The 27723-nt window shown below is 39.5% G+C and overlaps 1 protein-coding gene across 7 annotated transcripts in view; it reads left to right on the top strand.

The window, feature by feature from the left end:
* Enox2 (ecto-NOX disulfide-thiol exchanger 2) overlaps positions 1–27723 on the top strand; it is a 322102-nt gene that overhangs the window by 256661 nt on the left and 37718 nt on the right. For all 7 annotated transcript variants that reach the window (XM_017602398.3, XM_039100556.2, NM_001427048.1 and 4 more), the window contains 4 exons: positions 281–487; positions 11309–11542; positions 15980–16192; positions 18858–18964. In XM_017602398.3, coding sequence (XP_017457887.1) covers positions 281–487; positions 11309–11542; positions 15980–16192; positions 18858–18964 — 761 coding nt within the window. The remainder of the gene's footprint in view (positions 1–280; positions 488–11308; positions 11543–15979; positions 16193–18857; positions 18965–27723) is intronic.

The following is a 27723-nucleotide window of genomic DNA, read 5'->3' as shown; positions in this document are numbered from 1 at the left end:
AGCATCACTGGCTTATCACAGCAAAAACAAGGGACTAAACTAAAGATCTCAAGATGGGACAGACATACAGAAAGGGTCTTCATTCCATAGCAATCACAGTCACCAAATCATTGGATAAAATGCTTTTCATGTTCATGCAACAAGTTTTCTATAGAGCAAAGATAAACACCATGGGGGGCTAAAGTTTTGTGGGACAATAGGACTATCTCTGAGAAAAAGCCAGGTTTCAAAGAGCTTGAGTGAATGTTGTTATTTCAGATGCTTTTGCTTTTCAATTTAGATCTCCCGCCACCTGCAACACGAGAAAGACCACCAGGCTGTAAGACTGTATTTGTGGGTGGCCTGCCTGAAAATGGGACAGAGCAGATCATTGTGGAAGTGTTTGAGCAGTGTGGAGAGATCATTGCTATCCGGAAGAGCAAAAAGAACTTCTGTCACATTCGCTTTGCTGAGGAGTACATGGTGGACAAAGCCCTCTATCTGTCTGGTAAGTGTTGAGATGTGGCAATTGTGCTCGCACGGCACAATGCAGAGATCTGAGACCAGAGTCATTTGAGTCGGCAGCAGCAGTGTGTGAACTAAAAGGGACTCCCTTTGCCTTAAAAAATATGTAAGAGGCATGTTACCTCTTCTCCAGCCTTCTTCCATAAAGCCATCAGATGGTCTACATGGTCTTGTGGCATTAAAGATATGGATGATAGGCTCTGACTCTCAGTGTCTCATCCCAATTCTTCCTACACACATGTCCCACATACACAGGAGATTCTAGGTTCCAGAATGTGCCACAGTGTTTTATGTCTATCCTTCTGCTGTCATTGTCATTACTTTGCCCATATCACACACACACACACACACACACACACACACACACACACACACACACACAAATGTACACATCTTCATATCCTAGTGCTACAGCTCATGTATGGAAACTTTCTCTAATTTATCTGTCCAATCTGTTCCCAAGATGCTTTATGCACCCTTTCATGGGTGATCCCATAGTACATGGTACTTTAACATGATGTCTACTAAACGATTCTAGAACTCATGCTTCTTGCATAAGGCATACCCACTACTACTACTAATGATAACTGACAATAACAAATACCATAGGGAAAGAAAACAAATAAAAGGAGCATGAAAGAGGGATGGAAAATATGAATTTTTTCTGAATCCTAACAAGGATATGCAGAAAGATCACTTTTTACATTGTATTTAACATATATCTGTTGTGTGTGTGTCTATGTGTGTTTGTGTGTTTCCATGCATGCCATGGCCTGCATTTGGAGGCCAGATGACAATTTACAGGAATCAGTTCTCTCCTAGTATCATTTTTTTTCTTTTTTTTTTTTATTATTAACTTGAGTATTTCTTATATACATTTCGAGTGTTATTCCCTTTCCCGGTTTCCGGGCAAACATCCCCCTCCCCCCTCCCCTTCCTTATGGGTGTTCCCCTCCCAACCCTCCCCCCATTACCGCCCTCCCCCCATAGACTAGTTCACTGGGGGTTCAGTCTTAGCAGGACCCAGGGCTTCCCCTTCCACTGGTGCTCTTACTAGGATATTCATTGCTACCTATGGGGTCAGAGTCCAGGGTCAGTCCATGTATAGTCTTTAGGTAGTGGCTTAGTCTCTGGAAGCTCTGGTTGCTTGGCATTGTTGTACTTTTTGGGTCTCGAGCCCCTTCAAGCTCTTCCAGTTCTTTCTCTGATTCCTTCAATAGGGGACCTATTCTCAGTTCAGTGGTTTGCTGCTGGCATTCGCCTCTGTATTTGCTGTATTCTGGCTGTGTCTCTCAGGAGCGATCTACATCCGGCTCCTGTCAGTCTGCACTTCTTTGCTTCATCCATCTTGTCTAATTGGGTGGCTGTATATGTATGGGCCACATGTGGGGCAGGCTCTGAATGGGTGTTCCTTCAGTCTCTGTTTTAATCTTTGCCTCTCCCTTCCCTGCCAAGGGTATTCTTTTTCCTCATTTAAAGAAGGAGTGAAGCATTCACATTTTGATCATCCGTCTTGAGTTTCGTTTGTTCTAGGGATCTAGGGTAATTCAAGCATTTGGGCTAATAGCCACTTATCAATGAGTGCATACCATGTATGTCTTTCTGTGATTGGGTTAGCTCACTCAGGATGATATTTTCCAGTTCCAACCATTTGCCTACGAATTTCATAAACTCGTTGTTTTTGATAGCTGAGTAATATTCCATTGTGTAGATGTACCACATTTTCTGTATCCATTCCTCTGTTGAAGGGCATCTGGGTTCTTTCCATTTTCTGGCTATTATAAATAAGGCTGCGATGAACATAGTGGAGCACGTGTCTCTTTTATATGTTGAGGCATCTTTTGGGTATATGCCCAAGAGAGGTATAGCTGGATCCTCAGGCAGTTCAATGTCCAATTTTCTGAGGAACCTCCAGACTGATTTCCAGAATGGTTTTACCAGTCTGCAACCCCACCAACAATGGAGGAGTGTTCCTCTTTCTCCACATCCTCGCCAGCATCTGCTGTCACCTGAGTTTTTGATCTTAGCCAATCGCACTGGTGTGAGGTGAAATCTCAGGGTTGTTTTGATTTGCATTTCCCTTATGACTAAAGATGTTGAACATTTCTTTAGGTGTTTCTCAGCCATTCGGCATTCCTCAGCTGTGAATTCTTTGTTTAGCTCTGAACCCCATTTTTTAATAGGGTTATTTGTTTCCCTGCGGTCTAACTTCTTGAGTTCTTTGTATATTTTGGATATAAGGCCTCTATCTGTTGTAGGATTGGTAAAGATCTTTTCCCAATCTGTTGGTTGCCGTTTTGTCCTAACCACAGTGTCCTTTGCCTTACAGAAGCTTTGCAGTTTTAGGAGATCCCATTTGTCGATTCTTGATCTTAGAGCATAAGCCATTGGTGTTTTGTTCAGGAAATTTTTTCCAGTGCCCATGTGTTCCAGATGCTTCCCTAGTTTTTCTTCTATTAGTTTGAGTGTGTCTGGTTTGATGTGGAGGTCCTTGATCCACTTGGACTTAAGCTTTGTACAGGGTGATAAGCATGGATCGATCTGCATTCTTCTACATGTTGCCCTCCAGTTGAACCAGCACCATTTGCTGAAAATGCTATCTTTTTTCCATTGGATGGTTTTGGCTCCTTTGTCAAAAATCAAGTGACCATAGGTGTGTGGGTTCATTTCTGGGTCTTCAATTCTATTCCATTGGTCTATCTGTCTGTCTCTGTACCAATACCATGCAGTTTTTATCACTTTTGCTCTGTAATACTGCTTGAGTTCAGGGATAGTGATTCCCCCTGAAGTCCTTTTATTGTTGAGGATAGCTTTAGCTATCCTGGGTTTTTTGTTATTCCAGATGAATTTGCAAATTGTTCTGTCTAACTCTTTGAAGAATTGGATTGGTATTTTGATGGGGATTGCATTGAATCTGTAGATTGCTTTTGGTAAAATGGCCATTTTTACTATATTAATCCTGCCAATCCATGAGCATGGGAGATCTTTCCATCTTCTGAGGTCTTCTTCAATTTCTTTCCTCAGTGTCTTGAAGTTCTTATTGTACAGATCTTTTACTTGCTTGGTTAAAGTCACACCGAGGTACTTTATATTATTTGGGTCTATTATGAAGGGTGTCGTTTCCCTACTTTCTTTCTCGGCTTGTTTCTCTTTTGTATAGAGGAAGGCAACTGATTTATTTGAGTTAATTTTATACCCAGCCACTTTGCTGAAGTTGTTTATCAGCTTTAGTAGTTCTCTGGTGGAACTTTTGGGATCACTTAAATATACTATCATGTCATCTGCAAATAGTGATATTTTGACCTCTTCTTTTCCGATCTGTATCCCTTTGATCTCCTTTTGTTGTCTGATTGCTCTGGCTAGAACTTCAAGAACTATATTGAATAAGTAGGGAGAGAGTGGGCAGCCTTGTCTAGTCCCTGATTTTAGTGGGATTGCTTCAAGTTTCTCTCCATTTAGTTTAATGTTAGCAACTGGTTTGCTGTATATGGCTTTTACTATGTTTAGGTATGGGCCTTGAATTCCTATTCTTTCCAGGACTTTTATCATGAAGGGGTGTTGAATTTTGTCAAATGCTTTCTCAGCATCTAATGAAATGATCATGTGGTTCTGTTCTTTCAGTTTGTTTATATAATGGATCACGTTGATGGTTTTCCGTATATTAAACCATCCCTGCATGCCTGGGATGAAGCCTACTTGATCATGGTGGATGATTGTTTTGATGTGCTCTTGAATTCGGTTTGCCAGAATTTTATTGAGTATTTTTGCGTCGATATTCATAAGGGAAATTGGTCTGAAGTTCTCTTTCTTTGTTGTGTCTTTGTGTGGTTTAGGTATAAGAGTAATTGTGGCTTTGTAGAAGGAATTCGGTAGGGCTCCATCTGTTTCAATTTTGTGGAATAGTTTGGATAATATTGGTATGAGGTCTTCTATGAATGTTTGATAGAATTCTGCACTAAACCCGTCTGGACCTGGGCTCTTTTTGGTTGGGAGACCTTTAATGACTGCTTCTATTTCCTTAGGAGTTATGGGGTTGTTTAACTGGTTTATCTGTTCCTGATTTAACTTCGATACCTGGTATATGTCTAGGAAATTGTCCATTTCCTGAAGATTTTCAAATTTTGTTGAATATAGGTTTTTATAGTAAGATCTGATGATTTTTTGAATTTCCTCCGAATCTGTAGTTATGTCTCCCTTTTCATTTCTGATTTTGTTAATTTGGACGCACTCTCTGTGTCCTCTCGTTAGTCTGGCTAAGGGTTTATCTATCTTGTTGATTTTCTCAAAGAACCAACTTTTGGTTCTGTTGATTCTTTCTATGGTCCTTTTTGTTTCTACTTGGTTGATTTCAGCTCTGAGTTTGATTATTTCCTGCCTTCTACTCCTCCTGGGTGTATTTGCTTCTTTTTGTTCTAGATCTTTTAGGTGTGCTGTCAAGCTGCTGACATATGCTCTTTCCTGTTTCTTTCTGCAGGCACTCAGCGCTATGAGTTTTCCTCTTAGCACAGCTTTCATTGTGTCCCATAAGTTTGAGTATGTTGTATCTTCATTTTCATTAAATTCTAAAAAGTTTTTAATTTCTTTCTTTATTTCTTCCTTGACCAGGTTATCATTGAGTAGAGCATTGTTCAATTTCCACGTATATGTGGGCATTCTTCCCTTATTGTTATTGAAGACCAGTTTTAGGCCGTGGTGGTCCGATAGCACGCATGGGATTATTTCTATCTTTCTGTACCTGTTGAGGCCCGTTTTTTGACCAATTATATGGTCAATTTTGGAGAAAGTACCATGAGGAGCTGAGAAGAAGGTATATCCTTTTGCTTTAGGATAGAATGTTCTATAAATATCCGTTAAGTCCATTTGGCTCATGACTTCTCTTAGTCTGTCGACATCACTGTTTAATTTCTGTTTCCATGATCTGTCCATTGATGAGAGTGGGGTGTTGAAATCTCCCACTATTATTGTGTGAGGTGCAATGTGTGTTTTGAGCTTTAGTAAGGTTTCTTTTACGTACGTAGGTGCCCTTGTATTTGGGGCATAGATATTTAGGATTGAGAGTTCATCTTGGTTGATTTTTCCTTTGATGAATATGAAGTGTCCTTCCTTATCTTTTTTGATGACTTTTAATTGAAAATTGATTTCATTTGATATTAGAATGGCTACTCCAGCTTGCTTCTTCTGACCATTTGCTTGGAAAGTTGTTTTCCAGCCTTTCACTCTGAGGTAGTGTCTGTCTTTGTCTCTGAGGTGTGTTTCCTGGAGGCAGCAGAATGCAGGGTCCTCGTTGCGTATCCAGTTTGTTAATCTATGTCTTTTTATTGGGGAGTTGAGGCCATTGATATTGAGAGATATTAAGGAATACTGATTATTGCTTCCCGTTATAGTCATATTTGGATGTGAGGTTATGTTTGTGTGCTTTCATTCTCTTTGTTTTGTTGCCAAGACGATTAGTTTCTTGCTTCTTCTAGGGTATAGCTTGCCTCCTTATGTTGGGCTTTACCATTTATTATCCTTTGTAGTGCTGGATTTGTAGAAACATATTGTGTAAATTTGGTTTTGTCATGGAATATCTTGGTCTCTCCATCAATGTTAATTGAGAGTTTTGCAGGATACAGTAACCTGGGCTGGCATTTGTGTTCTCTTAGGGTCTGTATGACATCAGTCCAGGATCTTCTGGCCTTCATAGTTTCTGGCGAGAAGTCTGGTGTGATTCTGATAGGTCTCCCTTTATATGTTACTTGACCTTTTTCCCTTACTGCTTTTAATATTCTTTCTTTATTTTGTGCGTTTGGTGTTTTGACAATTATGTGACGGGAGGTGTTTCTTTTCTGGTCCAATCTATTTGGAGTTCTGTAGGCTTCTTGTATGTCTATGGGTATCTCTTTTTTTAGGTTAGGGAAGTTTTCTTCTATGATTTTGTTGAAGATATTTACTGGTCCTTTGAGCTGGGAGTCTTCACTCTCTTCTATACCTATTATCCTTAGGTTTGATCTTCTCATTGAGTCCTGGATTTCCTGTATGTTTTGGACCAGTAGCTTTTTCCGCTTTACATTATCTTTGACAGTTGAGTCAATGATTTCTATGGAATCTTCTGCTCCTGAGATTCTCTCTTCCATCTCTTGTATTCTGTTGGTGAAGCTTGTATCTACAGCTCCTTGTCTCTTCTTTTGGTTTTCTATATCCAGGGTTGTTTCCATGTGTTCTTTCTTGATTGCTTCTATTTCCGTTTTTAATTCCTTCAACTGTTTGATTGTGTTTTCCTGGAATTCTTTCAGGGATTTTTGCGGTTCCTCTCTGTAGGCTTCTACTTGTTTATTAATGTTTTCCTGTGTTTCCCTAAGTGTGTTCATGTCTTTCTTGAAGTCCTCCAGCATCATGATCAAATATGATTTTGAAACTAGATCTTGCTTTTCTGGTGTGTTTGGATATTCCATGTTTGTTTTGGTGGGAGAACTGGGCTCCGATGATGGCATGTAGTCTTGGTTTCTGTTGCTTGGGTTCCTGCGCTTGCCTCTCGCCATCAGATTATCTCTAGTGTTACTTTGTTCTGCTATTTCTGACAGTGGCTAGACTGTCCTATAAGCCTGTGTGTCAGGAGTGCTGTAGACCTGTTTTCCTCTCTTTCAGTCAGTTCTGGGGACAGAGTGTTCTGCTTTCGGGCGTGTAGTTTTTCCTCTCTACAGGTCTTCCTACAAACATCCATGGTGCTGCCAAAGGGAAAGACATCACTGGCAATCGATGCTATAAAAATGACTAAATTTTGCTCATTAAATGTGAGCATTCTCCTAGGGAAGGTCACAGGTGCCACAATTCTCTTGAATGGGATTCTTTTTATGTAAATTATAAAATAAAGTGGCAAAAAAGAAACAAAAGAACAAAATCCACTCTGAAAGATATTGCATGGATGCAGGAAGACTCGTTTTCGTTGGAGTGGAAGCTCTTATGGGTGTACACAATCTGTAGCATCTTTAGCATCTTTACTGTTGTTTGTAGGGTTTTCGTATCCTCACCCCTTGTGTGACTCATTTGTGACTTAGATGTTGTGTAAAATGAGTGATTTTTTAAGTACCCCACCAATCTGTACAGGGTCTTTAACAAGTTTGTTGGTAAAATGTGATTTTTTTTCTAAAATAACTTGTGGTACCCTTTGTTACGAGGCATTATCTATTATAACACTAAATAGAAACAGAGGCACGATAATTGATGCACATAATTCAAAATACAATTACATAATATGTGATATATGATACAAATATGAACCTATTAGCAACCATTAAAAGAATTAATATGCCATCCATTCTCCAAAATGTCCTTTGTGTCTCTTTGATAATTCTTTCCTCCCTCTTAGTCATTGGCAATCTGTTCTTTATCAGATTGCTCTGCATTTCTTGGAACTTCCTGTAAGTACAATTATACATTATGTATGTGCTTTCCCTTGCGGAGATCCACATTTCCATTTGCTGTCATTTCCCTGGTTCTTGAATTTCCTTTAACATTTTTCATAGCACTGGTTCCGGATGGCCTCTTTCAGAATTTGTATGTTTCAGAAAGAATGATTTTTAGCATTCAGGTGGCTAAGAGACAAGAATCATGAGTTTCAGCCCAGTCTTGGCTATATAGCAAGAACCTGTCTCAAAAGGAAAAAAATGACTTTTTGTATGAGAAAGATCTTTTATATTTTTATGAGATTATAATTATATCATAATATATATCATATATTATATATAAGTATATATAATATAAATAAATATATATACTCACTTCTTTAAACTATTCCATATACCTCTCTTTGCTTTTTTCAAATGCAGGCCTCTTCTTATTAACTGTAGTTACATCATATATGTATATACAAATATTTTCTAAATACAATGTGCTCGGTCTATATTATGTTACTTGTATATATGTTTTCAGGGCTAACCATTTGGTATTGGTAGCCAGTTGGTAGAGATACACATTTTTTATTCTTATAAATAATGCTCTTGGGCTTTGTTCTGAGATAAAAGCATGAAACTTGGGAAATCTTTATCCTTTTACAGCTTCTTCTCTAGGCACTGTTCAGCAGGACAAAGCAAGCCTAGGGCTAATTTTTCTTCACTAGTAAGGCAAAACCTTTCTGATACCTTGTCTCTCTTACGTATGAGTTTTTGTCCTCTGTCTGGTAGAGAAAGGAGCTGTTTCCAGACGTATGTGAGCTCCAGAGATTACATCTTCTAACACTTAGATGCTTTCCACTTATGATCACTACTCCAAAAAATTATTGGGGCAGTCTCTGAAGAACTCTCCTACAAATCTCTTAAATCCTTGCCCTGTGCAGATTCCTTCCTTCGGACAGTCTGCATCATGAACACTGTTTACCATAGTCTTCAGCAAATCCCAAAGAAGAAGAGCAGTCTGGGTCTGAGCTTCCCGGTCTGCACTCAGACCTGGAAACCTTGTCTGGACAGTAGCCAGGGGCAATCACAGGGACCATCTCATTTCATTGCCTCCCACTGCTTCATTTTCCAGTATCTTCAACACCATTATTTCACATAACTATAACTATATATATATATACGTATATATACACACATATATACACACATCTATAAATATATACATATACATACATAAATACATATATAATTGCATGTGCTAAATTATTTATAATTCATATCTATATACAGATATATAGATACCATTTTACTTTTAAAGGAGGAAAATAGATATGATTCTCTGTTGCTTATCCAGGAACAAGATCTCTATTGGGCATTGCTCAGCAAAAGAGAAGAGACCTCCACAGCTTTGCAAATCTAACATCCTGGATTCAAGTTCTGACTCTTCCGGCTACACCGCACCCCTCCCCACCTCACCCCTGCCACCTAGGGCAAACTGCATACCTCTCTACCTTCTCTAATATACATTTTCCTCTTTGGTAAAATATCCTGGGCTTTGAATGAAGTAACATGGATGCATATATTTGTGTGTGTGTGTGTGTGTGTGTGTGTGTGTGTGTGTGTGTATATTTGTCTCAGCTCCTGAAACATGAAATATACTTAACAATATCTTAATTGTTTGTTAGGAACTTTGCTTAGACCAATATAACTGGCACAAAACGGAGATTTAGGAAGTTGAACCTGGTTTTCTAAATCCAAGTTCTACGATTGTTCTAATTACATCAACATGTTTTAGTATATCCCAAACTATGTACTCTCCCTGTCTCTCTAGTTTCTCCCCCAGAAATGAAAGTAGTCCAGAGTTCCCAACTACACCCAGGAAACAAATTTTAAATGTCAAATTATAAACTAGTGTATTTACATTTTGCTAAAATTCTGTGGGATATTTGTAACTTATATTCTTGAAGTTATCCAAAAGCACCATGGTAGAGAAATGCCACTCTTCCCAGCCCTTGGTATATTATAAGGCTCATTCTTTCATTAATGTTCTTTTGTTTTTTCTTACTCTTGTGTTTATATGCCAATATATGATGTGTGTGCATGTGTGCGCGCGCGTGTGTATGCATGTATGTTTGAACACCTTGTGTGTGTGACTGTGAGTTTGTTTGTGAGCCCCTGTCCTCCATCTTGTTTGAGACAGGATCTCGTACTTGCTGCTGTGGTGGTACAATACCTTGACCTTGAGCTCCTACGCGTCATCCTGTCTCCAGCTCCCAGCTCACCATAAGACCATTAGGATCACAGACACTTGCTACAATGCCTAGCTTTTTATGGGGATTCTGGTGATTTAAACTCAGTTCCTCGCAGCTACGTAGCAAGCGCTTTACTCACTGAGTCATATCCTGAGCCCCCAGTGCATGTCCTTGATGTCATATCAAGTGGCAAAATAGAGGAAGGGCATCCTAAAAACAAGATCATCCAAAAGCATAGAATACAAAACTGTATTTAAAATGTGTTCTGTGTGCTCTGGAGAATGATCTGTTGATAGCCATACTTTCTGCTGTTAATAAGTGGGTTTACTAAGTGTATGATAAATCAAAGTAAAAGAAAATGATAAAGCAGAATAGCATCAAGTTGAGTACTCCCAATACCCACCATAAATCCACTAGGGAAGCTCCATCGAGGTGGTCAGCAGAAATTACTGATTGAGAGAGTCAGGCAGAGCAGAATATCCACTTAGATAAGAACTCCAAGTAAAAGCAACAACACAAAGATGACATTCTAACAACGGAGGTTTACAAGCAACCAGCAGAGACAGAGTGGGGATGCCCTGATAAGGCAGCCAGATGAAGTTCCCAAACAAGATTCCTTCCTGGGCAGAGCACAGTATTCCCTCACTGATGCTTCCAGGTTTGGTTTTCGTTGTTGTTGTTTGGTTTTTGTTTTGTTTTGTTTTTTAAGGGAACATATAGAAATTGCATTGTCAGATTGGGGCCTCACAGCATCCATCAGAAACCAACTGGGAAAGTTCAACTAGTCATCTGGAGTTGCCAGTTGACCTTTGTCTCCACAGATGGGCCTTCTATGGCTGAACTTCTGGATCTTTCCGACTATACATAATTTTATACCATGGGATAAATGATAGTAACATCTGTTGGAAATGACTTACCTTCTAGCTACTCTCAAGGGTCTACTGATTTTTACTCTTAGACTATTTGGCGCTTCTTTATCCCTCCTTGTGACAGTATATAGAGTGAGATGTTAATCTAAGTCCTTTGATGATTCACTTTGATACCACTGGGAGAGAATTTGGTGTTACGTGATCACATAGAATTACTGAAACCCTCTCTATGACACTGAACTTCAAAAGGTACATATGGTTGTTGGCTTACTAGTCTCTTCTCCCTTTCCCCACTCCCATTTTAATTTAGGTTACAGAATTCGCCTGGGCTCTAGTACTGACAAGAAGGACACAGGCCGGCTCCATGTTGACTTTGCCCAGGCTCGGGATGACTTATACGAATGGGAGTGTAAACAGCGTATGCTAGCAAGAGAGGAGCGGCACCGTAGACGGATGGAAGAAGAAAGAATGCGTCCACCATCCCCACCCCCAGTGGTCCACTATTCAGATCATGAATGCAGCATTGTTGCTGAAAAACTAAAAGGTACAGAAGATATTCAAGCCCCAAGATTACGTGAACACCTTTCTTAAAGCATTGTAATAAATATCATTGCACTGTTGCCAGTTACCCTTTCTATTTCTAACTAATAGATAGATCCCGGCATGTCTTCTGTTGGAGGCTTGCTGATAGTACCAAGTAACTTCAGAACCAGGAGATTTGTTCATCCCACTTGTGTCTCTGGTCCTTCATTGTCTCAAAGGTTGATACTATCTAGAGATCAGATAACTAAGAAGAAATATTTTCCCACTTACCACACTCAAAAATTTTAGATGTGATTAATGGTTTAGGACCTACATGTGTGCCCACTTTCTCAGAGGGTACAAGAGAGATTTGAATTTTCAATCAGTGAGTACATCATCATGCTATAACTTGATATGACCCTGTGAAATTCCAACAAAGTTCTCATTTTATTTTTTTCCCTTTTTTTTATTAACTTGAGTATTTCTTATATACATTTCGAGTGTTATTCCCTTTCCCGGTTTCCGGGCAAACATCCCCCTCCCTCCTCCCCTTCTTTATGGGTGTTCCCATCCCCATCCTCCCCACCTTGCCGCCCTCCCCCCAACAATCTAGTTCACTGGGGGTTCAGTCTTAGCAGGACCCAGGGCTTCCCCTTCCACTGGTGCTCTTACTAGGATATTCATTGCTACCTATGAGGTCAGAGTCCAGGGTCAGTCCATGTATAGTCTTTAGGTACTGGCTTAGTCCCTGGAAGCTCTGGTTGCTTGGCATTGTTGTACATATGGGGTCTCGAGCCCCTTCAAGCTCTTCCAGTTCTTTCTCTGATTCCTTCAACGGGGGTCCTATTCTTAGTTCAGTGGTTTGCTGCTGGCATTCGCCTCTGTATTTGCTGTATTCTGGCTGTGTCTCTCAGGAGCGATCTACATCCGGCTCCTGTCAGTCTGCACTTCTTTGCTTCATCCATCTTGTCTAATTGGATGGCTGTATATGCATGGGCCACATGTGGGGCAGGCTCTGAATGGTTGTTCCTTCTGTGTCTGTTTTAATCTTTGCCTCTCTAACATCTTTAGTCATAAGGGAAATGCAAATCAAAACAACCCTGAGATTTCACCTCACACCAGTGAGAATGGCTAAGATCAAAAAGTCAGGTGACAGCAGATGCTGGCGAGGATGCGGAGAAAGAGGAACACTCCTCCATTGTTGGTGGGATTGCAGACTGGTACAACCATTCTGGAAATCAGTCTGGAGGTTCCTCAGAAAATTGGACATTGAACTGCCTGAGGATCCAGCTATACCTCTCTTGGGCATATACCCAAAAGATGCCCCAACATATAAAAAAGACACGTGCTCCACTATGTTCATCGCAGCCTTATTTATAATAGCCAGAGGCTGGAAAGAACCCAGATGCCCTTCAACAGAGGAATGGATACAGAAAATATGGTACATCTACACAATGGAATATTACTCAGCTATCAAAAACAACGAGTTTATGAAATTCGTAGGCAAATGGTTGGAACTGGAAAATATCATCCTGAGTGAGCTAACCCAAACACAGAAAGACATACATGGTATTCACTCACTGATAAGTGGCTATTAGCCCAAATGCTTGAATTACCCTAGATGCCTAGAACAAATGAAACTCGAGAAGGATGATCAAAATGTGAATGCTTCACTTCTTCTCTAAAAGGGGAACAAGAATACCCTTGGCAGGGAAGAGAGAGGCAAAGATTAAAACAGAGACTGAAGGAACTCCCATTCAGAGCCTGCCCCACATGTGGCCCATACATATACAGCCACCCAATTAGACAAGATGGATGAAGCAAAGAAGTGCAGACCTACAGGAGCCGGATGTAGATCTCTCCTGAGAGACACAGCCAGAATACAGCAAATACAGAGGCGAATGCCAGCAGCAAACCACTGAACTGAGAATAGAACCCCTGTTGAAGGAATCAGAGAAAGAACTGGAAGAACTTGAAGGGGCTCGAGACCCCAAAAGTACAACAATGCCAAGCAACCAGAGCTTCCAGGTACTAAGCCACTACCTAAAGACTATACATGGACTGACCCTGGACTCTGACCTCATAGGTAGCAATGAATATCCTAGTAAGAGCACCAGTGGAAGGGGAAGCCCTGGGTCCTGCTAAGACTGAACCCCCAGTGAACTAGACTTTTGGGGGGAGGGCGGCAATGGGGGGATGGTTGGGAGGGGAACACCCTTAAGGAAGGGGAGGTGGGAGGGGGATGTTTACCGGGAAACCAAAGAATTATTATTACGTATTAAATAAATTAAAAAAAAATTAAAAAAAATTTTTCCTAAAAAAAAAAAAAACAATGACTTTATGAAATTCGTAGGCAAATGGTCAGAACTGGAAAATAACATCCTGAGTGAGGTAACCCAATCACAGATAAACACACATGGTATGCACTCATTGATAAGTGGCTGTTAGCCCAAATGCTTGAATTACCCTAGATGCCTCGAACAAATGAAATTCAAGACGGATGATCAAAATGTGAATGCTTCACTCCTTCTTTAAAAGGGGAACAAGTTCTCATTTTAAAGATGGCAAAATGAGCTGGTACAGTGGGACATGCTTGTACTCCCATCACTCTGGAGGCTGAGGCAGGAGGATCACCAAGAATTGCAAGCCAGGCTGGGTTTTAGAATGAACTCCTATCTCAAAATAAATAGACAGAACCAAACAAAGTTGTCAAAATGAAGGCTCAAAAAGTATTCACCATGTGCATGTATTGATTACCCTGAAGACTTAAATACTACCCATGAAATAAAGTCTCTATCTTTGTTAAAGCCCAAGATATTGCATAAAACAACTATGGATACTGCTAGATATTGCTAAGACCAACTCCTTTTTTTCTTGTTGTTTTGTTTTTATTCCTGTTCTTGCTTCATTCTTAGAGCTACTTTCTAATTTGACTTAATCACCTTGCCTGTTCTCTTGTCATTATGACTTCAACCCAGCCTCTCATTTTTCTGAGTACAGTTGATTTTATTTAATGAATGCTGCTGTCCCATTCATCTTACTCATGACATTGACAGAGCTCTAATGGTATGAATTTGCCCTGCTTCTGGGCTTTCATTTCAGCAAGATCCCACTAATTCTACTTTCCAAATAAATAGGTCTCACTTGCCCAACTTGTTTGCATTACATTTAAGAAATCTCTTTGGATTAATTTTGACTTTCTGCAAGGGAAAAACAGGAAGCGTAGCCTCCCAAAGTGAACTGAAATAACAGTGCACTTTGAAACCCTGGAGAAGCTTTCGAGTTAGTAAGATGCCAGTTCCAAGACTTGTCTATTCACAAGACACCAAACAAGACACTTTACCTTTAAGAAGAAAAAAAAGAGTGTGCTGGTTGCACAGCCCTCAAGGAAAGCACAAGCAGCATCAACATCAAAGACAATCCAAGTAATAAATGAAAAGTTGCTCCTAGGGAGGACTCACCTACCATTGTGTCTGCACTGAAAAGGGGGTTGGCAAGAAAAGAAAACTGCACAGCAACATAGAACTACTTGTCTAAGAGCTTCTAGCCAGAGAGGGGCGTAGAGCTCTAGAATATGGTTTCAGTTGAATGTTCTAGTGTGTCACAAATCTCTAAGTAGCAAGCTTGGGAGGCTAGTTGGGAGGCTTAGAAGAGCAGTGTTGCTCTATGAACATTAACACTAACAGAGTGACTCCTGAGGAACTGCACAAATCTACTTGGAGGGAAGAGAAAAAAGGTGTGAGGACACACAGAAATACAAGGAACTGCATCAAAAGAAATCCTGGCTGGGACTAAGGGGATAGGCTAGAGTTCAGGATGGGACTCCAGAATACTGTTATAAAAGGTTGAAGGTGGGAAGGCCTATATGGGAAGAAGAACCCACTGAATTCTCTCCTTAGGCTCTTTCCATAAGTACAAGTTCATGAATCAGGGTAACCGTGCTACATATCCAGTTAAATGCAACCGTCTCATTGGCTGTCCCTTATTAAAATGCAAGATTACAGAATAATGGAAGTTCCCTCATTGCTAATTCATTCTCCTCTCTCTCTCTCTCTCTCTCTCTCTCTCTCTCTCTCTCTCTCTCTCTCGCGCGCGCGCGCGCGCGCGCGCGCGCACGTGTGTGTGTGTGTGTGTGTGTGTGTGTGTGTGTGTGTGTGTGTTTACTGGTAAAAGTAGAAACTAAGGCCTCACACACCCTTACAGCCCTTACAGAAGTTTTAGGAAAGAAAGAAGCCATCCTCTTTCTGAAGCTCTTCATAAGCCACAACCAATGGGCCTAGCCTTTCCTTGTTTGTTTCTTTCAGTCTGCTCCCTCCATGTGCATGTGTGGATGTTAGCTTCCTTACATTAATTCATATAACTATAACTGCCAAAAAGCCATGATGACCTCTTTGCCAGCATATTGAGAAAATGGAATGAGATTTGATCATTGTTTCCCAAATAAATTCTTCTGTTTCAGATGATTCCAAATTCTCAGAAGCTGTGCAGACTTTGCTCACCTGGATAGAGAGGGGGGAGGTGAACCGCCGCAGTGCCAACCACTTCTACTCGATGATCCAGTCAGCCAACAGCCATGTCCGCCGACTAGTGAATGAGAAAGCTGCCCACGAAAAAGAAATGGAGGAAGCAAAAGAGAAGTTCAAGCAGGCCCTTTCTGGAATTCTCATTCAGTGTAAGTGGAACTTACACTTCTGCCGGAGGGACGAGAGAGCCCTTCACTTAATCACCCTGTGCCCTCCCTACACAGGATCCCAGGCCTGCAAAGCTATCTATTTCAAGTGGCAAGATAACCTTCTTAACTGCCTTGTGCTCTCCCTGTAGCAGTGGATCTCAACCTTCCTGATGCTGTGACCCTTTAGCATAGTTCCTCATGCTGTAGTGACCCCCAACCAAAACCTTATTCTCATTGCTACCTCATAACTGTAATTATGCTACTGTTAGGAATTGTAATGTAGATATCCAATATGCAGGATATCTATGCAACCATCAAAGGGGTGGTGACCCACATGCTTAGAGCTGCTTTCTTGTGCTGTCAAATCCCAAAGCTCTAATCGCAGGACACAAGTGAGCACCCCCTGTTTCAAGTTTCTCTGCTTTGATTTGTTCTGTTCTGCAGATGCACTGGAATATAGGTAGGCCACAGCTCATGCTTTTACAGCCCTGGTCCTCAGTGGATGGCTAGGAATTTTATTGCTGAACTTAGAAAATGATGTTAGGATTTTATACCTCGGTTTCTTCAGATTTTCACGCTAATCATCATGTAACATGTTTATAAAAACCCGTCGTAATAAATAAGTTTATATTTTCCCAGGATGATTACATAAAAAATAAATTTGCTAATTCTACATTTTCAATTTACTTTTCTTCCTTCCATTATCTTCACTCGATATGATAAACACCACAGAAGTGAGAACCCATTGAAATGGCCATTTTTAAAAGTTATGCCACTTCAGATCTATCCAAGTTCTCTTAAATGAAATAGATCAGATAAATTCTCAAGTGCTGTTTTCCCCTCACCGTGTAACAAAATTATATGATCCCATCTTTTCAATAAGGAGCTAGATTCACCTTTAGAATCAGGGCAGGTTTATGAGTTTGCTTTTAAGCAATTATGCTCTACTCTGCCTATAATTTTCTCTCCATACTTGACTCAGATGTAATTGAGATTAAGGAGTTCTTCTATTTCCACTCATATTTTAGAAGTATATTTGGACATAAAATCTAAGAGGGGAAAGCATGGGTCTTCAGGACTTCAGAATAAGGAGGAAAAGAGAGCAGCAAGAATTGTGAGAAACCTTAAATCGTAAAAATGCAATGAAGACATGCTGTAATGAAAAAATTCTGTCTCTGAATTTTCTTTCTGTGAGAATCAGGTGTTCTTCTACTGCTTTCTTTCTCCCAAACACTCACAGCCAACCTTTACTTCACTTGAGCCAGAGAGATGGCCTCCCCGGTTAAAATGGAGTCTAAAATCCGAGTCTAACAGCTGAAGCTCAATCCACAGATCCAACATGGTAGAATGAGAAGACTGGCTCCCACAGCGCGCTCGCTCTCTCTCTCTCTCCCCCCCCCACCTCTCTCTCTCTCTCTACCTCTCTCTCTCTCTTTCTCTCTTCCTTTCTCTCTCTCTCTCTCTCTCTCTCTCACACACACACACACACACACACACACACACACACACACACCACATGTTTCCCTCTCTTGAAATGGATAGCAGAAAACCCCAAAACATTCATGTATATTTCCCCTTTTAAGGGCCCTTGAAATATATTCTCTACGACTGCATTGACAAAGATTTCTTTCATAATTTTTTCTCTAGTCAACAAGCCTATGTAGGTGTACTTAATGTACACTCAATCATTTCATATTTTGATTTGATGCTGCTAGCTAAACATACCTTAGAATAGTAAAAAACAATTTTTCCTTGAAGCTAAGCATTCCAGTTTATTTCAGAGGGCTACTTAATAAAAAAAGACAGTGAATATGAGTAACACACAATCATATATATATATATATATATATATGAAATATTATGGTGAAACCCATTATTTTGTGTGTTATCTACAAATTAACTTAAAATAATAGTGAATAGATTAAATAATGGAACTCAGTGGTATAGTTTCTGGTATAGTTGCAAAGTTAATAGCACTCAACTAAATATAAAATCTGAACCTAAAACACATATATTTTGACTCTTGGTGGGGTTTTTTTGCCTAAATAGATACACAATTTTTATATTAAAAACTTTGTTCCTCATCTCACCCCAAACTAAGAGATTCTTCTTAATGTATATTGATGTCTCTTTCCTTCAGTCTCTTTTCAAATCATAGAACCCATTCTTATTTGAAGTGAACTGCCCCATAGGCTCATATGTTTGAACTGTCAGTTCCCACTTAGTGATAGTTTGAAAGCTGTAGAACATTAAGAAGATACACATTCACTGGAAGCAGAAGATCACTAAGAGCAGCTATGAGGTTTTCTAGTCCTGCCCCACTTCCTGTCTGCTCTGTGCTTCTTGACTGACAGGCATATTCTGACCACCTCACACTTCTTCCACCATGCCTTCCCTGCTATAATTAAATGTATCCCATGTTAAACTGTGCACTAAGACCCTCCCTTCCTTAAGTTGCTTCTTGTCAGTATTGTATCACAGCCATGAGAAGAGTAACTAGTACAGTACCCCGGCACAAGTAGTCTTATCCAAGTTCAGCCATAACCTAGTTTGTATCAGAACAACTTGATGAAACAAGCCTCATGTTTCTCTTTTACTTTTGTCTCTCACTTTGCATCCCTGGATGATGATATGGCATGACCTGATGGCTGCTTTGATACTGCAGTTGAGCAGATAGTAGCTGTGTACCATTCCGCTTCCAAACAGAAGGCATGGGACCACTTCACAAAAGCACAACGTAAAAACATCAGCGTTTGGTGCAAACAAGCTGAGGTTGGTAACTTTCTACTTTGGTAGCATCTCATGGGAACAGTTTTCTTCCTTAACAAGTTATTGATTTGGAGTTTAACCAGAATTAAATAGAGCCAAGCTCCCACTGACAAAACAAGGCCTCAATGAAACACTGAAATGTATTGTATACCCTGTCAACATCCAGACCACCTGCTGTCAAAGGGATAATAAAGGTGCACATGTTGTCCTAAATGTATGTGCTGTCTAGGAATCTTAGTAGTGAAATGTAGTTGTGATAGCTGTACTTTACTTCTCTACACTGGCTAGTTTTAAGTAGAATAATAATTACTGACCTATGTTTCTAGCATTAGCAATATTCAGACTGTCTTCCATTTATTAGAGTGCTTTGATGGTCAAGGCTAGCAGCTGTCTGCTGGTACATTGGAGCAAAGACATTTCCGAGCTTCTTTTATCAAATCTGTTCAGCTATCTGTAGAATTGGAAGATTTAAAGGGAAAAGAGGTCCGGGATCTTAGATCAAGGTTGACACACATCATTCCACTTGTGGTCAAGTGAATCTCTAGCATAACACTACAGCATGTGTAATGTGATTAGGTTACTAGCCTGAGTCTGCAGGTAAAACACCCGCGGAGATGCTTTTACAGTTACCTCAGGTTCTTCTGTGCCAACATGAAGCTTACTTCCCTGAACCTGATTGATTGATTGATTGATGCCTGTCTATATATGCAACAACTTTTCAACTTCATTTATGATTCATTTGACCATTCTGGTAACAAATGCATGGCTCAAGTTCTCCTGTTCCTGTTTTTTTTTTCCACACTGGCAATTGAATTCAGGGCCCTTACACTAGACAGACACTTTACCGCTGAGCTACAGCCTCGGTACCTAACACTTACATTCAGAAGGCATCTCTGCACTGGTTACCTCATCTAAGTAAGCCTTATGACCCATGGAATGCAGTACAGAGTAGTGTGGACAGAGTCTAATAGGAATTCCAGTATCAGCCTTTATTAGGTGTGTAGCTTTGTGGATTGAGCAAGTATTTCTTTACCTGTTAATCAGTGATGGTAATAATGAAACCAGTTTTATAAGACTAAATGTTTAAGAAATGTACAAGCAGTTTGAAAATGTAAATGGTGTTATTTTAATTCATTAATAACTCAATAAGAGTATATAATCTATGCTTTGCATGTAATAAAGAAGAAATTCAAAAATGTTAAATGATTTTATAAAAACTATACAAGTAGGAAGTACAGTAAAAAGGATTCTCCTCTGATGTCAGCTGCAGACTTCAGTGCCGTTTTGAACAGGTCATGTAATCTCTTTGAGATTTTTGTCTCCAAGCCTTTGAAGTGAAGGCAATATTCTCTCCACTCTGTCCTTCTGTGAATAGGTACTATGGTTTGTGTGGGAACAGCTTAAAACTTTGAGAAATGTTTAAAGGAAAATAAGCCAAGCCCTGGTCCTAAACTTATAGTCTAAGACATCAGTTCCAGCTCAGCAGAGAGAACCCGGAGTCCCTGAGAAATCTCATATAGACAATGTCGAACCAGTGTATAGAATCACACAAAGCTAATCGTGTCTTCATTAATTTTACATCTCTAGCATCACTTTGGAATTCAAACATTTTCAACTTTGGACATTGCCAATAGCCATCTCGGCATCCAGGGGTCTGTAGACCGAGGTAGGCAGTGGGTGATGGTCAGTGCTCATAGTGGTTGATGAGGATCAGTCCAGATATTGACAGGGGCTACTGCCTATGGCAACCAGTGATTGGAGAAATTACTCAGCAGACTTTTCTCTGAGGGAACAAAGCTTAATTTACTGGGGCTGGTACTCCCTGTGGCCACAGAAAACTCTGAACTCTTTTAACTCCTTGAGACCAGCAAAAAAAGAAAAGAAAAAAGAAATTCCATGCGCACACATATATTTATATGCACACGGAGTGAAGGAAGCAAAAGGATTCCAATTATCTTACACATATGAATATAAACATGCTTACATAAATATATGCATACATACATAAAGACATATACATATACACATGTATATACAATTGTTGGATGGAGCAAGCATCAACCCACACCCAGACAAGCTTTACATTTATACAAGCATACAGATTTGATGAATGGAACAAAGCTCTAACATATTGTCACACACACATGCATGTATACATATACACATACATACGTATAGTTGATAGGTGGAAGGAACAATTTCCAACATACTCTCCCACAAACCTTACACATATACATCCATACACATAGTTAATGGGTGGAATGAACAATGTTCAAACAACTTTATTCATTCTCCATGGCAAATATATGCCAGCAAAATCTTTCAAGCAGTATAAAATGCCAATGTGACTATGTTTTTGTTTTCTTCTAATGAATGACTATGAAAAGGCAATACCTTTACAAAAAAATAACATTACATAGTACAGGTAAAAAAGGGAATTATTCCCAAGAACCCATGTACATTTATAAATTAACAAAGTATGAGCAAGCGAGTACTATTCTTATCCAGATTCTTTTACTAGCCATCAGCAATTTGCAGTTATAAAGAAAGGATTCTTTTATTATTTATCTTTAAAAGTAATCTTGTAAGGATCTAGCTAAAGGAGTAGATCCTTTATACTTAAATTCTGTCATAGTAAAGATAGCTATTGTGGTGAACCAGACATTTCTGCCAAGCTAAGAGAATAGGGAATCAGAGACCCTCCTACAGGATTGTTCTGAAGCCTCCTTGGCGGGTGATGGTGAAAAGATGCATGGGCAGCTTGGCTATATGAGTAATCTGTGCCTGGATGTGTTTCCGGTTTCATCAACTGGATTAAATCAAAGCCTACCTTCCTCTGTCTTGGTAACTAAAACTACTACTGGCAGTGAGACATAGCAAGCTCGTGACTTTCCTCTGGTTTTCCATTCAACAGTGAGACAATCTCGTGACCTTCCTCTGAGTTCACCTTCCTTAAAGCCCAGAGAGTCCTTCCATTTTATCCTGCTGTCTCTTAGACTGCACTTTAGTTTTCCTATTGTTTTTATTTTTGCTTTCAACTCTGCAAATTTTCCACTGACTGCAGACCACTGAAAAGTCTCAAAAGATATATCCTATGGAAAGTGGGAAACTGCCTTCTTAAGATGTGACTGCCTTTTAGCATCCCAGTGAAAAATCAGAACAGCTCAAAGTCAGGTGTTTCATCAAGTTAGACATTTTTGACAACTTCTTACCAGTTGCCTCAGGGAACAAATCAGCTGGGGGGAGTCAGAAGGGTCTCATTCCTTGTCTCACTGCCATGCATCTATCAGTATTCTCTCTCTGCTGAATGAGAGACGGAGCATGAACTTAGAAAAAGCCCCATCTCCAACTTAGGTTCTACCAAAGTACATGCCAAGCTTTTACTCTAATTGCTTTACTTGTCTGGTTTGTACGTGTGCAAGGCGCCTGGTAATGAAATCGGAAAGGATGCTAAGAGAGGGCTGAAGCCGCTCCTCTTACTACAGTTTGATGCATCCCATCACAGCTATATATATTGCAGGGACTCTTTTATTTTTGAGTTTTAATGATTTATTTTTGTCAGTGTCTAAATTAGATTGACCATAACAGTACTTTTTAAAACTGTAATGGATAAAACACCTCATTTTAATTCCTAGTGGCTCTTGTGTTTACCGTGACAGAGGTATCTCCCTAAAAGGTTTATTTTTAACATGAAAATGATGAAATGAAATCTTAAATAATTAGTAACAGGGACTCTTTTCTACAAAATCATTTGAAACTTTTGTTTCTCTCAACCTGGCCTACGCTAGGTGGTACACCTTGGATAATGTATAAAAAACTAGAGCCATAGCCATGGACATTAAGATGATACCCTCTCACATCCTTCGTCATATAAGATTTCACACCACTGAGCTCAGGGAACAGGGTTTACAAGTGGATACTAACATCATCAGTGTGCTGTTGTTTGGTACTCACTTGCATTAAGACTGGTTGTTGGTCTTCAATCATCGAAAAGCATTCTAACCACTTTTGCATCAACCTAATTGGTATTACCATTATTTGCCATACAAGAAACAAACTTGTCTTTATGAGTTGTTTCATTGTATTAAATGCTGTCTGAGAATCAGATTGTTATGTCAGTGTACCAGCTACTTACTTCCCTGGCCTCTGTTCTTACCCATTCCCTTGTGACTCCTTTCCTACCATGTTTCTTGTTAATGTTGAAAAAATATATAAGCTAGTAGGGTCTCGTTACCCATTTAATATGGAGTCTTGATATTCTGGTAATCATGTTCCTATCGTAAAACATGAATAACATCAATTTAAGTCCACATAAATATTTGTGAAACTGTGATTAAATAATTAATGTATAATGATTTATGGTTTGCTTAGTTCATAATAAATCAAAGATGTCAACTGGTACATAGTGATTCTTTGCATACATTTCCTTCTGTCTCTGGTTTGTTTCATTGTATATGAAAGTGGGTTGTTGTTCTACATTTTGGAGCAGTAAGAATTTCTAAGTTCCAGAAAAGTTCGCCACCATTAGAACAGATTCAAAGTCATTAAATTGTAGTTGCAGTACTGTATTAAGAAGTTAGAATGACAACTGGAGCAAATCGAGAGACAGCTATTACCTTTGATGTCTGTACTTCAGTAGCTAAGAATTCACTCCCTACTTGTGCCCATGTCTAAGCTATTTAGAATGCTTTGGGGGGTTACATGGTAGTCTTTTACTCTGAAAGTATTTGTAAGTGTTTGTTTCTCAAAGCTTTTCTGATTTAACCAGAAAATGCAGAAAAGAGGTAGTGACTACTCTAACAGTAAGGTTTGCCAGGAATTAACATCTTCCTTTTCTTAGAAGTACTGTCATTTACCAAATGATCCTTCTACAGTTCCTTTAATATGGTAGCCTCTGCTGTTCTCTTTGCTTTTGTTGTGCTTGTATGACTTAATATTGGGTATTTGTAGAAAGATAATAAAACCCTTAGGGTTTTTTGTCCAAAAGGATTGTATAGTGTATACAGCAGTCCACCGATTAACTTAGAAAACACTTCCCCTGAGTTTTTCTTATTTTCATCTTATTAGTAGCAAAAATAACTTGTCCCTGCAGTATTTTAAAGCATTTAGGTAAAATTTGACCCTAATTATGTTATGTTTCTAGGGGCATTTGAAACTGTAAAAGATCTCCAGTTAAGACATATTGTGTAGTTATTAAAGTTTTTACATTTCTAGAAAATCTTACGCTGTCTTGTCAACTGGAAGCAAAAAGCTGATGCTGGTTAACTATAGGACAGGTCTTTGTTTTTAAGATGTTGCTTTCCTGGGATATTTCCCAAGAACGAACACAATTTACTCTCGATGTTAGTGACATGCATGGAGGTTAGGGTTGGTTTCTGATTATACCCTGTGACAGCCTACATTTTTGTTAGAGTTCTATTTTAGTATATGTGCTGCCGAAGCGAGCACTTGTTAGAGTTCTAGAAAGCCACAGCTTTTCCTGATGAAGTAAACTGTATAATATTTGAACTTGTCAGTGTGTCAAGCTTTGTTATAGTCACCTTCCTGTAGGAGCTCTGATGAAAATGGAAACGAAATCTCATGAGATAGAATGCTTTCACAGGAATAGGAAAATTCCTTACTGCCCTCAGTGCAGTGAGTCTGCATAAGACATAGAACATCTTTATCATGACAAGGCCATTTAAGGTTCATTTGTTATAAGCAAGTCATCATTTTCTAGTGTAAGTAAAGTCCCTGCTTCATGAGAGGTACTGTGTTAGCATCTGGTTTTTCTGCTACTTCTTAACAATCAATGATGATACTAAAGAGCTTACTTTTTAAAGAGTCCTTCATTTAGTATTAATGAAAACTTAACTAGAACAAGAAATCCGTTTTCCTGGTAAATGAATAAAAAAGGAGGACATTAAGATGGTGACTGACTATGACACTGTCAATAAATGCATTCGAAAGCCAGGCATCGCAGCACATGCCTTAATCCCAGCACTCAGGAGACGCAAGCAAATCTTTAAGTTGGAGGACAGCCTGATCTACAAAGTGAGTTTCAGGACTGCTAGAAGTACTTAGTAAGAACTTGTCTGAAAATAAATGAAAAGATAGATAGATAGATAGATAGATAGATAGATAGATAGATAGATAGATAGATAGGCAAGAGAATGGAGAAAGAAAAGGAATGAAAGAAATATACATGATATTTATAAATGGGATAAATTACATTGAACAGCTTTCGATGTTTCCTATATTAAAACCCAGTATGAATTAGCCTAGGTAGGACATTCTCAGCTTAGAACCTAACAAATGAAAAGCAAGCCAGTAGTGTCTAAATGATTGCCAGTTGCTCTAAAATGCATATTTCTCATTCTTACTGTTTCACTGTATGTGTTTATATGTGTATGCATGCATACATATATACTTTCACATGTGTCTGATGGTGTGTGTGTGGGGGGGTGGGGGGTGTGTTCTGTGCGTATATTTGAAGGCCAGAGGACCATACTCAATGTCTTTCTCAATTGTTTCTCCACCTTATTTCTTCAAAGTGTCTCACTAACCCTGGAGCTTGCTGATTTAGACTGGATGGCCAGCAAGCCACAGGATCCTCCTGCCTCCAGCTCCCAGCACTGTACCAAGGTTTTACTTGGGAACTAAGGATCTAACTAGAATCCTCACCTTTGCCTGACAAGCACTTTCCCAGCTGGGCCATTTTCAAAGCCCCTCATACTTTTAAGGAGACTTTTTCCAATGATTACTATGGCTTTCCCAGCTCCCTTTCAGCATGGAGAAACCTCATTCATCATTTTCAAGGCTAATAACTCTTTTGATGGTGACTTATTACAATTATCTTTATCTGGAAAAATCTTCATTTTATCTTTGTTCTTGAAATTTTCTTCAAAAGCAAAATTCTGAATTGGTAGGCATTTTAATTTCTCCACAAACTTTAATGAGATTGTTTCGCTGTTGATTTTCCTTCATACATAATATAGCATTGTCCTCTAGCTACTTTTAAAAGTGTCTTTTACTGTTTTTAATATCCTGTGGATAGACTATGATGTTCATACTTTACTTCACATAGCTTCTGCCTTGGGTTACTCAGCACTTTGAATAAGTAGATTAATACCCTTAGTCAATTTTAAGAAATCATCAGCCATTATTTCTTCTTTCCCTACCCTCTTTCTAAAATTCAGTCACATATAGTTTTAACTTCAATATCCAATCCCACAATTTCCTGAGGCTCTGATAATATCCATCCCATTCATTTTATTTGGTGGTATTAATGTATTAAACTGTCAGTAGTCTTTAAGTCCCTAACTTATTTTTTTTAAATACTGTTTCCCACCTCACTCCAATACAAGGGGTGGAACTCTAAATCTTGTCTTTGTACACCACTCTATCACTGAGCTGTGTCCAAATCCCTCTTTCTTTTATTTAAAACCAAGGTCTCACTACATCACCCAGGCAGCCTTGGCCTTGCTATCTTCCTGCCTCAGCCTCTCCAGTAGCTGAAGTCCCTAACTTATAATACACAGCACTGCTTTTTTTTCATTTTTATTGGATATTTTATGTATTTGCATTTCAAATGTTATCCCCTTTACCCCTTCCCCACACCCTTTTCCCCATCCCCCTGATTCTATGAAGGTTTTCCCATTCCCAACCAGTCACTCACACCTCAACACCCTGGCATTCCCCTACACTGGGGAAATGAGCCTTCACAAGACAAAGGGCTTCTCCTATTGATGCCGGACAATGCCGTCCTCTGCTACATAAGTGGCTGGAGCCATGGGTCCCTTCATATGTACATATTGGTTGGTGATTTAGTTCATGGGAGCTCTGCTGGGTCTGCGTGGTTGATATTATTCTTCCTATAGGGTTAAAAACTCCTTCAGTCCTTCCTCTAACTCCTCCATTGGGGACCCCATTCTTAGTCAAGTGGTTGGCTGCAAGCATCTGCCTCTATATTTGTCATGCTCTGGCAGAGCCTCTCAAGAGACAGCTATATCAGTCTCCTGTAAGCATACAACTCTTGCTATCCCAAATTGGTGACTGCATGTAGGATGGATCCCAATGTGTGGCAGTCTCTGGATGGCCTTTCCTTCAGTTTCTACTCAACTCTTTGTCCCTCTATTTCCTCCCATGAGTATTTTGTTACCCCTTCTAATAAGAACTGAAGCATCTGCATTTTGGTCTTTCTTCTTGAGCTTCATATGGTCTGTGAACTGTTTCTTGGGTACTCTGAGCTTTTGGGCTAATATCTACTTATCAGTGAGTGCATACCATGTGTGTTCTTTTGAGACTGGGTTACCTCACTCAGGATGATATTTTCTAGTTCCATATACTTGCCTAAGAATTTCATGTAATCCTTGGTTTTAATAGCTGAGTAGTACTCCATTGTGTAAATGTACCACACCTTCTGTATCCATTTCTCTATTGAAGGGCATCTGGGTTCTTTCCAGCTTCTGGCTATTATAAATAAGGCTGCTATGAACATAGTGGAGTATGTGTCCTTGTTATATAATGGTATGGCTGGGTCCTCAGGTAGTACTATGTCCAATTTTCTCAGGATGCTGAACATTTCTTTGGGTACTTCTAAGCCATTCGATATTCCTTAGCTGAGAATTCATTGTTTATCTCTGTACTGCATTTTTCCATCTTTATCAAATTGGGTATTTCTTATTTACATTTCAATTGTTCTTCCCTTTCCCAGTTTCCAGCCAACATCCCCCAAACACCTCCCCCTACCCTACTATATGGGTGTTCCCCTCCCCATCCAT

Source organism: Rattus norvegicus, chromosome X (genome assembly GCF_036323735.1).
Source record: "Rattus norvegicus strain BN/NHsdMcwi chromosome X, GRCr8, whole genome shotgun sequence".
Classification (NCBI taxonomy): domain Eukaryota; kingdom Metazoa; phylum Chordata; class Mammalia; order Rodentia; family Muridae; genus Rattus; species Rattus norvegicus.
Note: the sequence above shows the minus strand (reverse complement) of the source record. Positions and strands in the feature narration are given on the sequence as shown.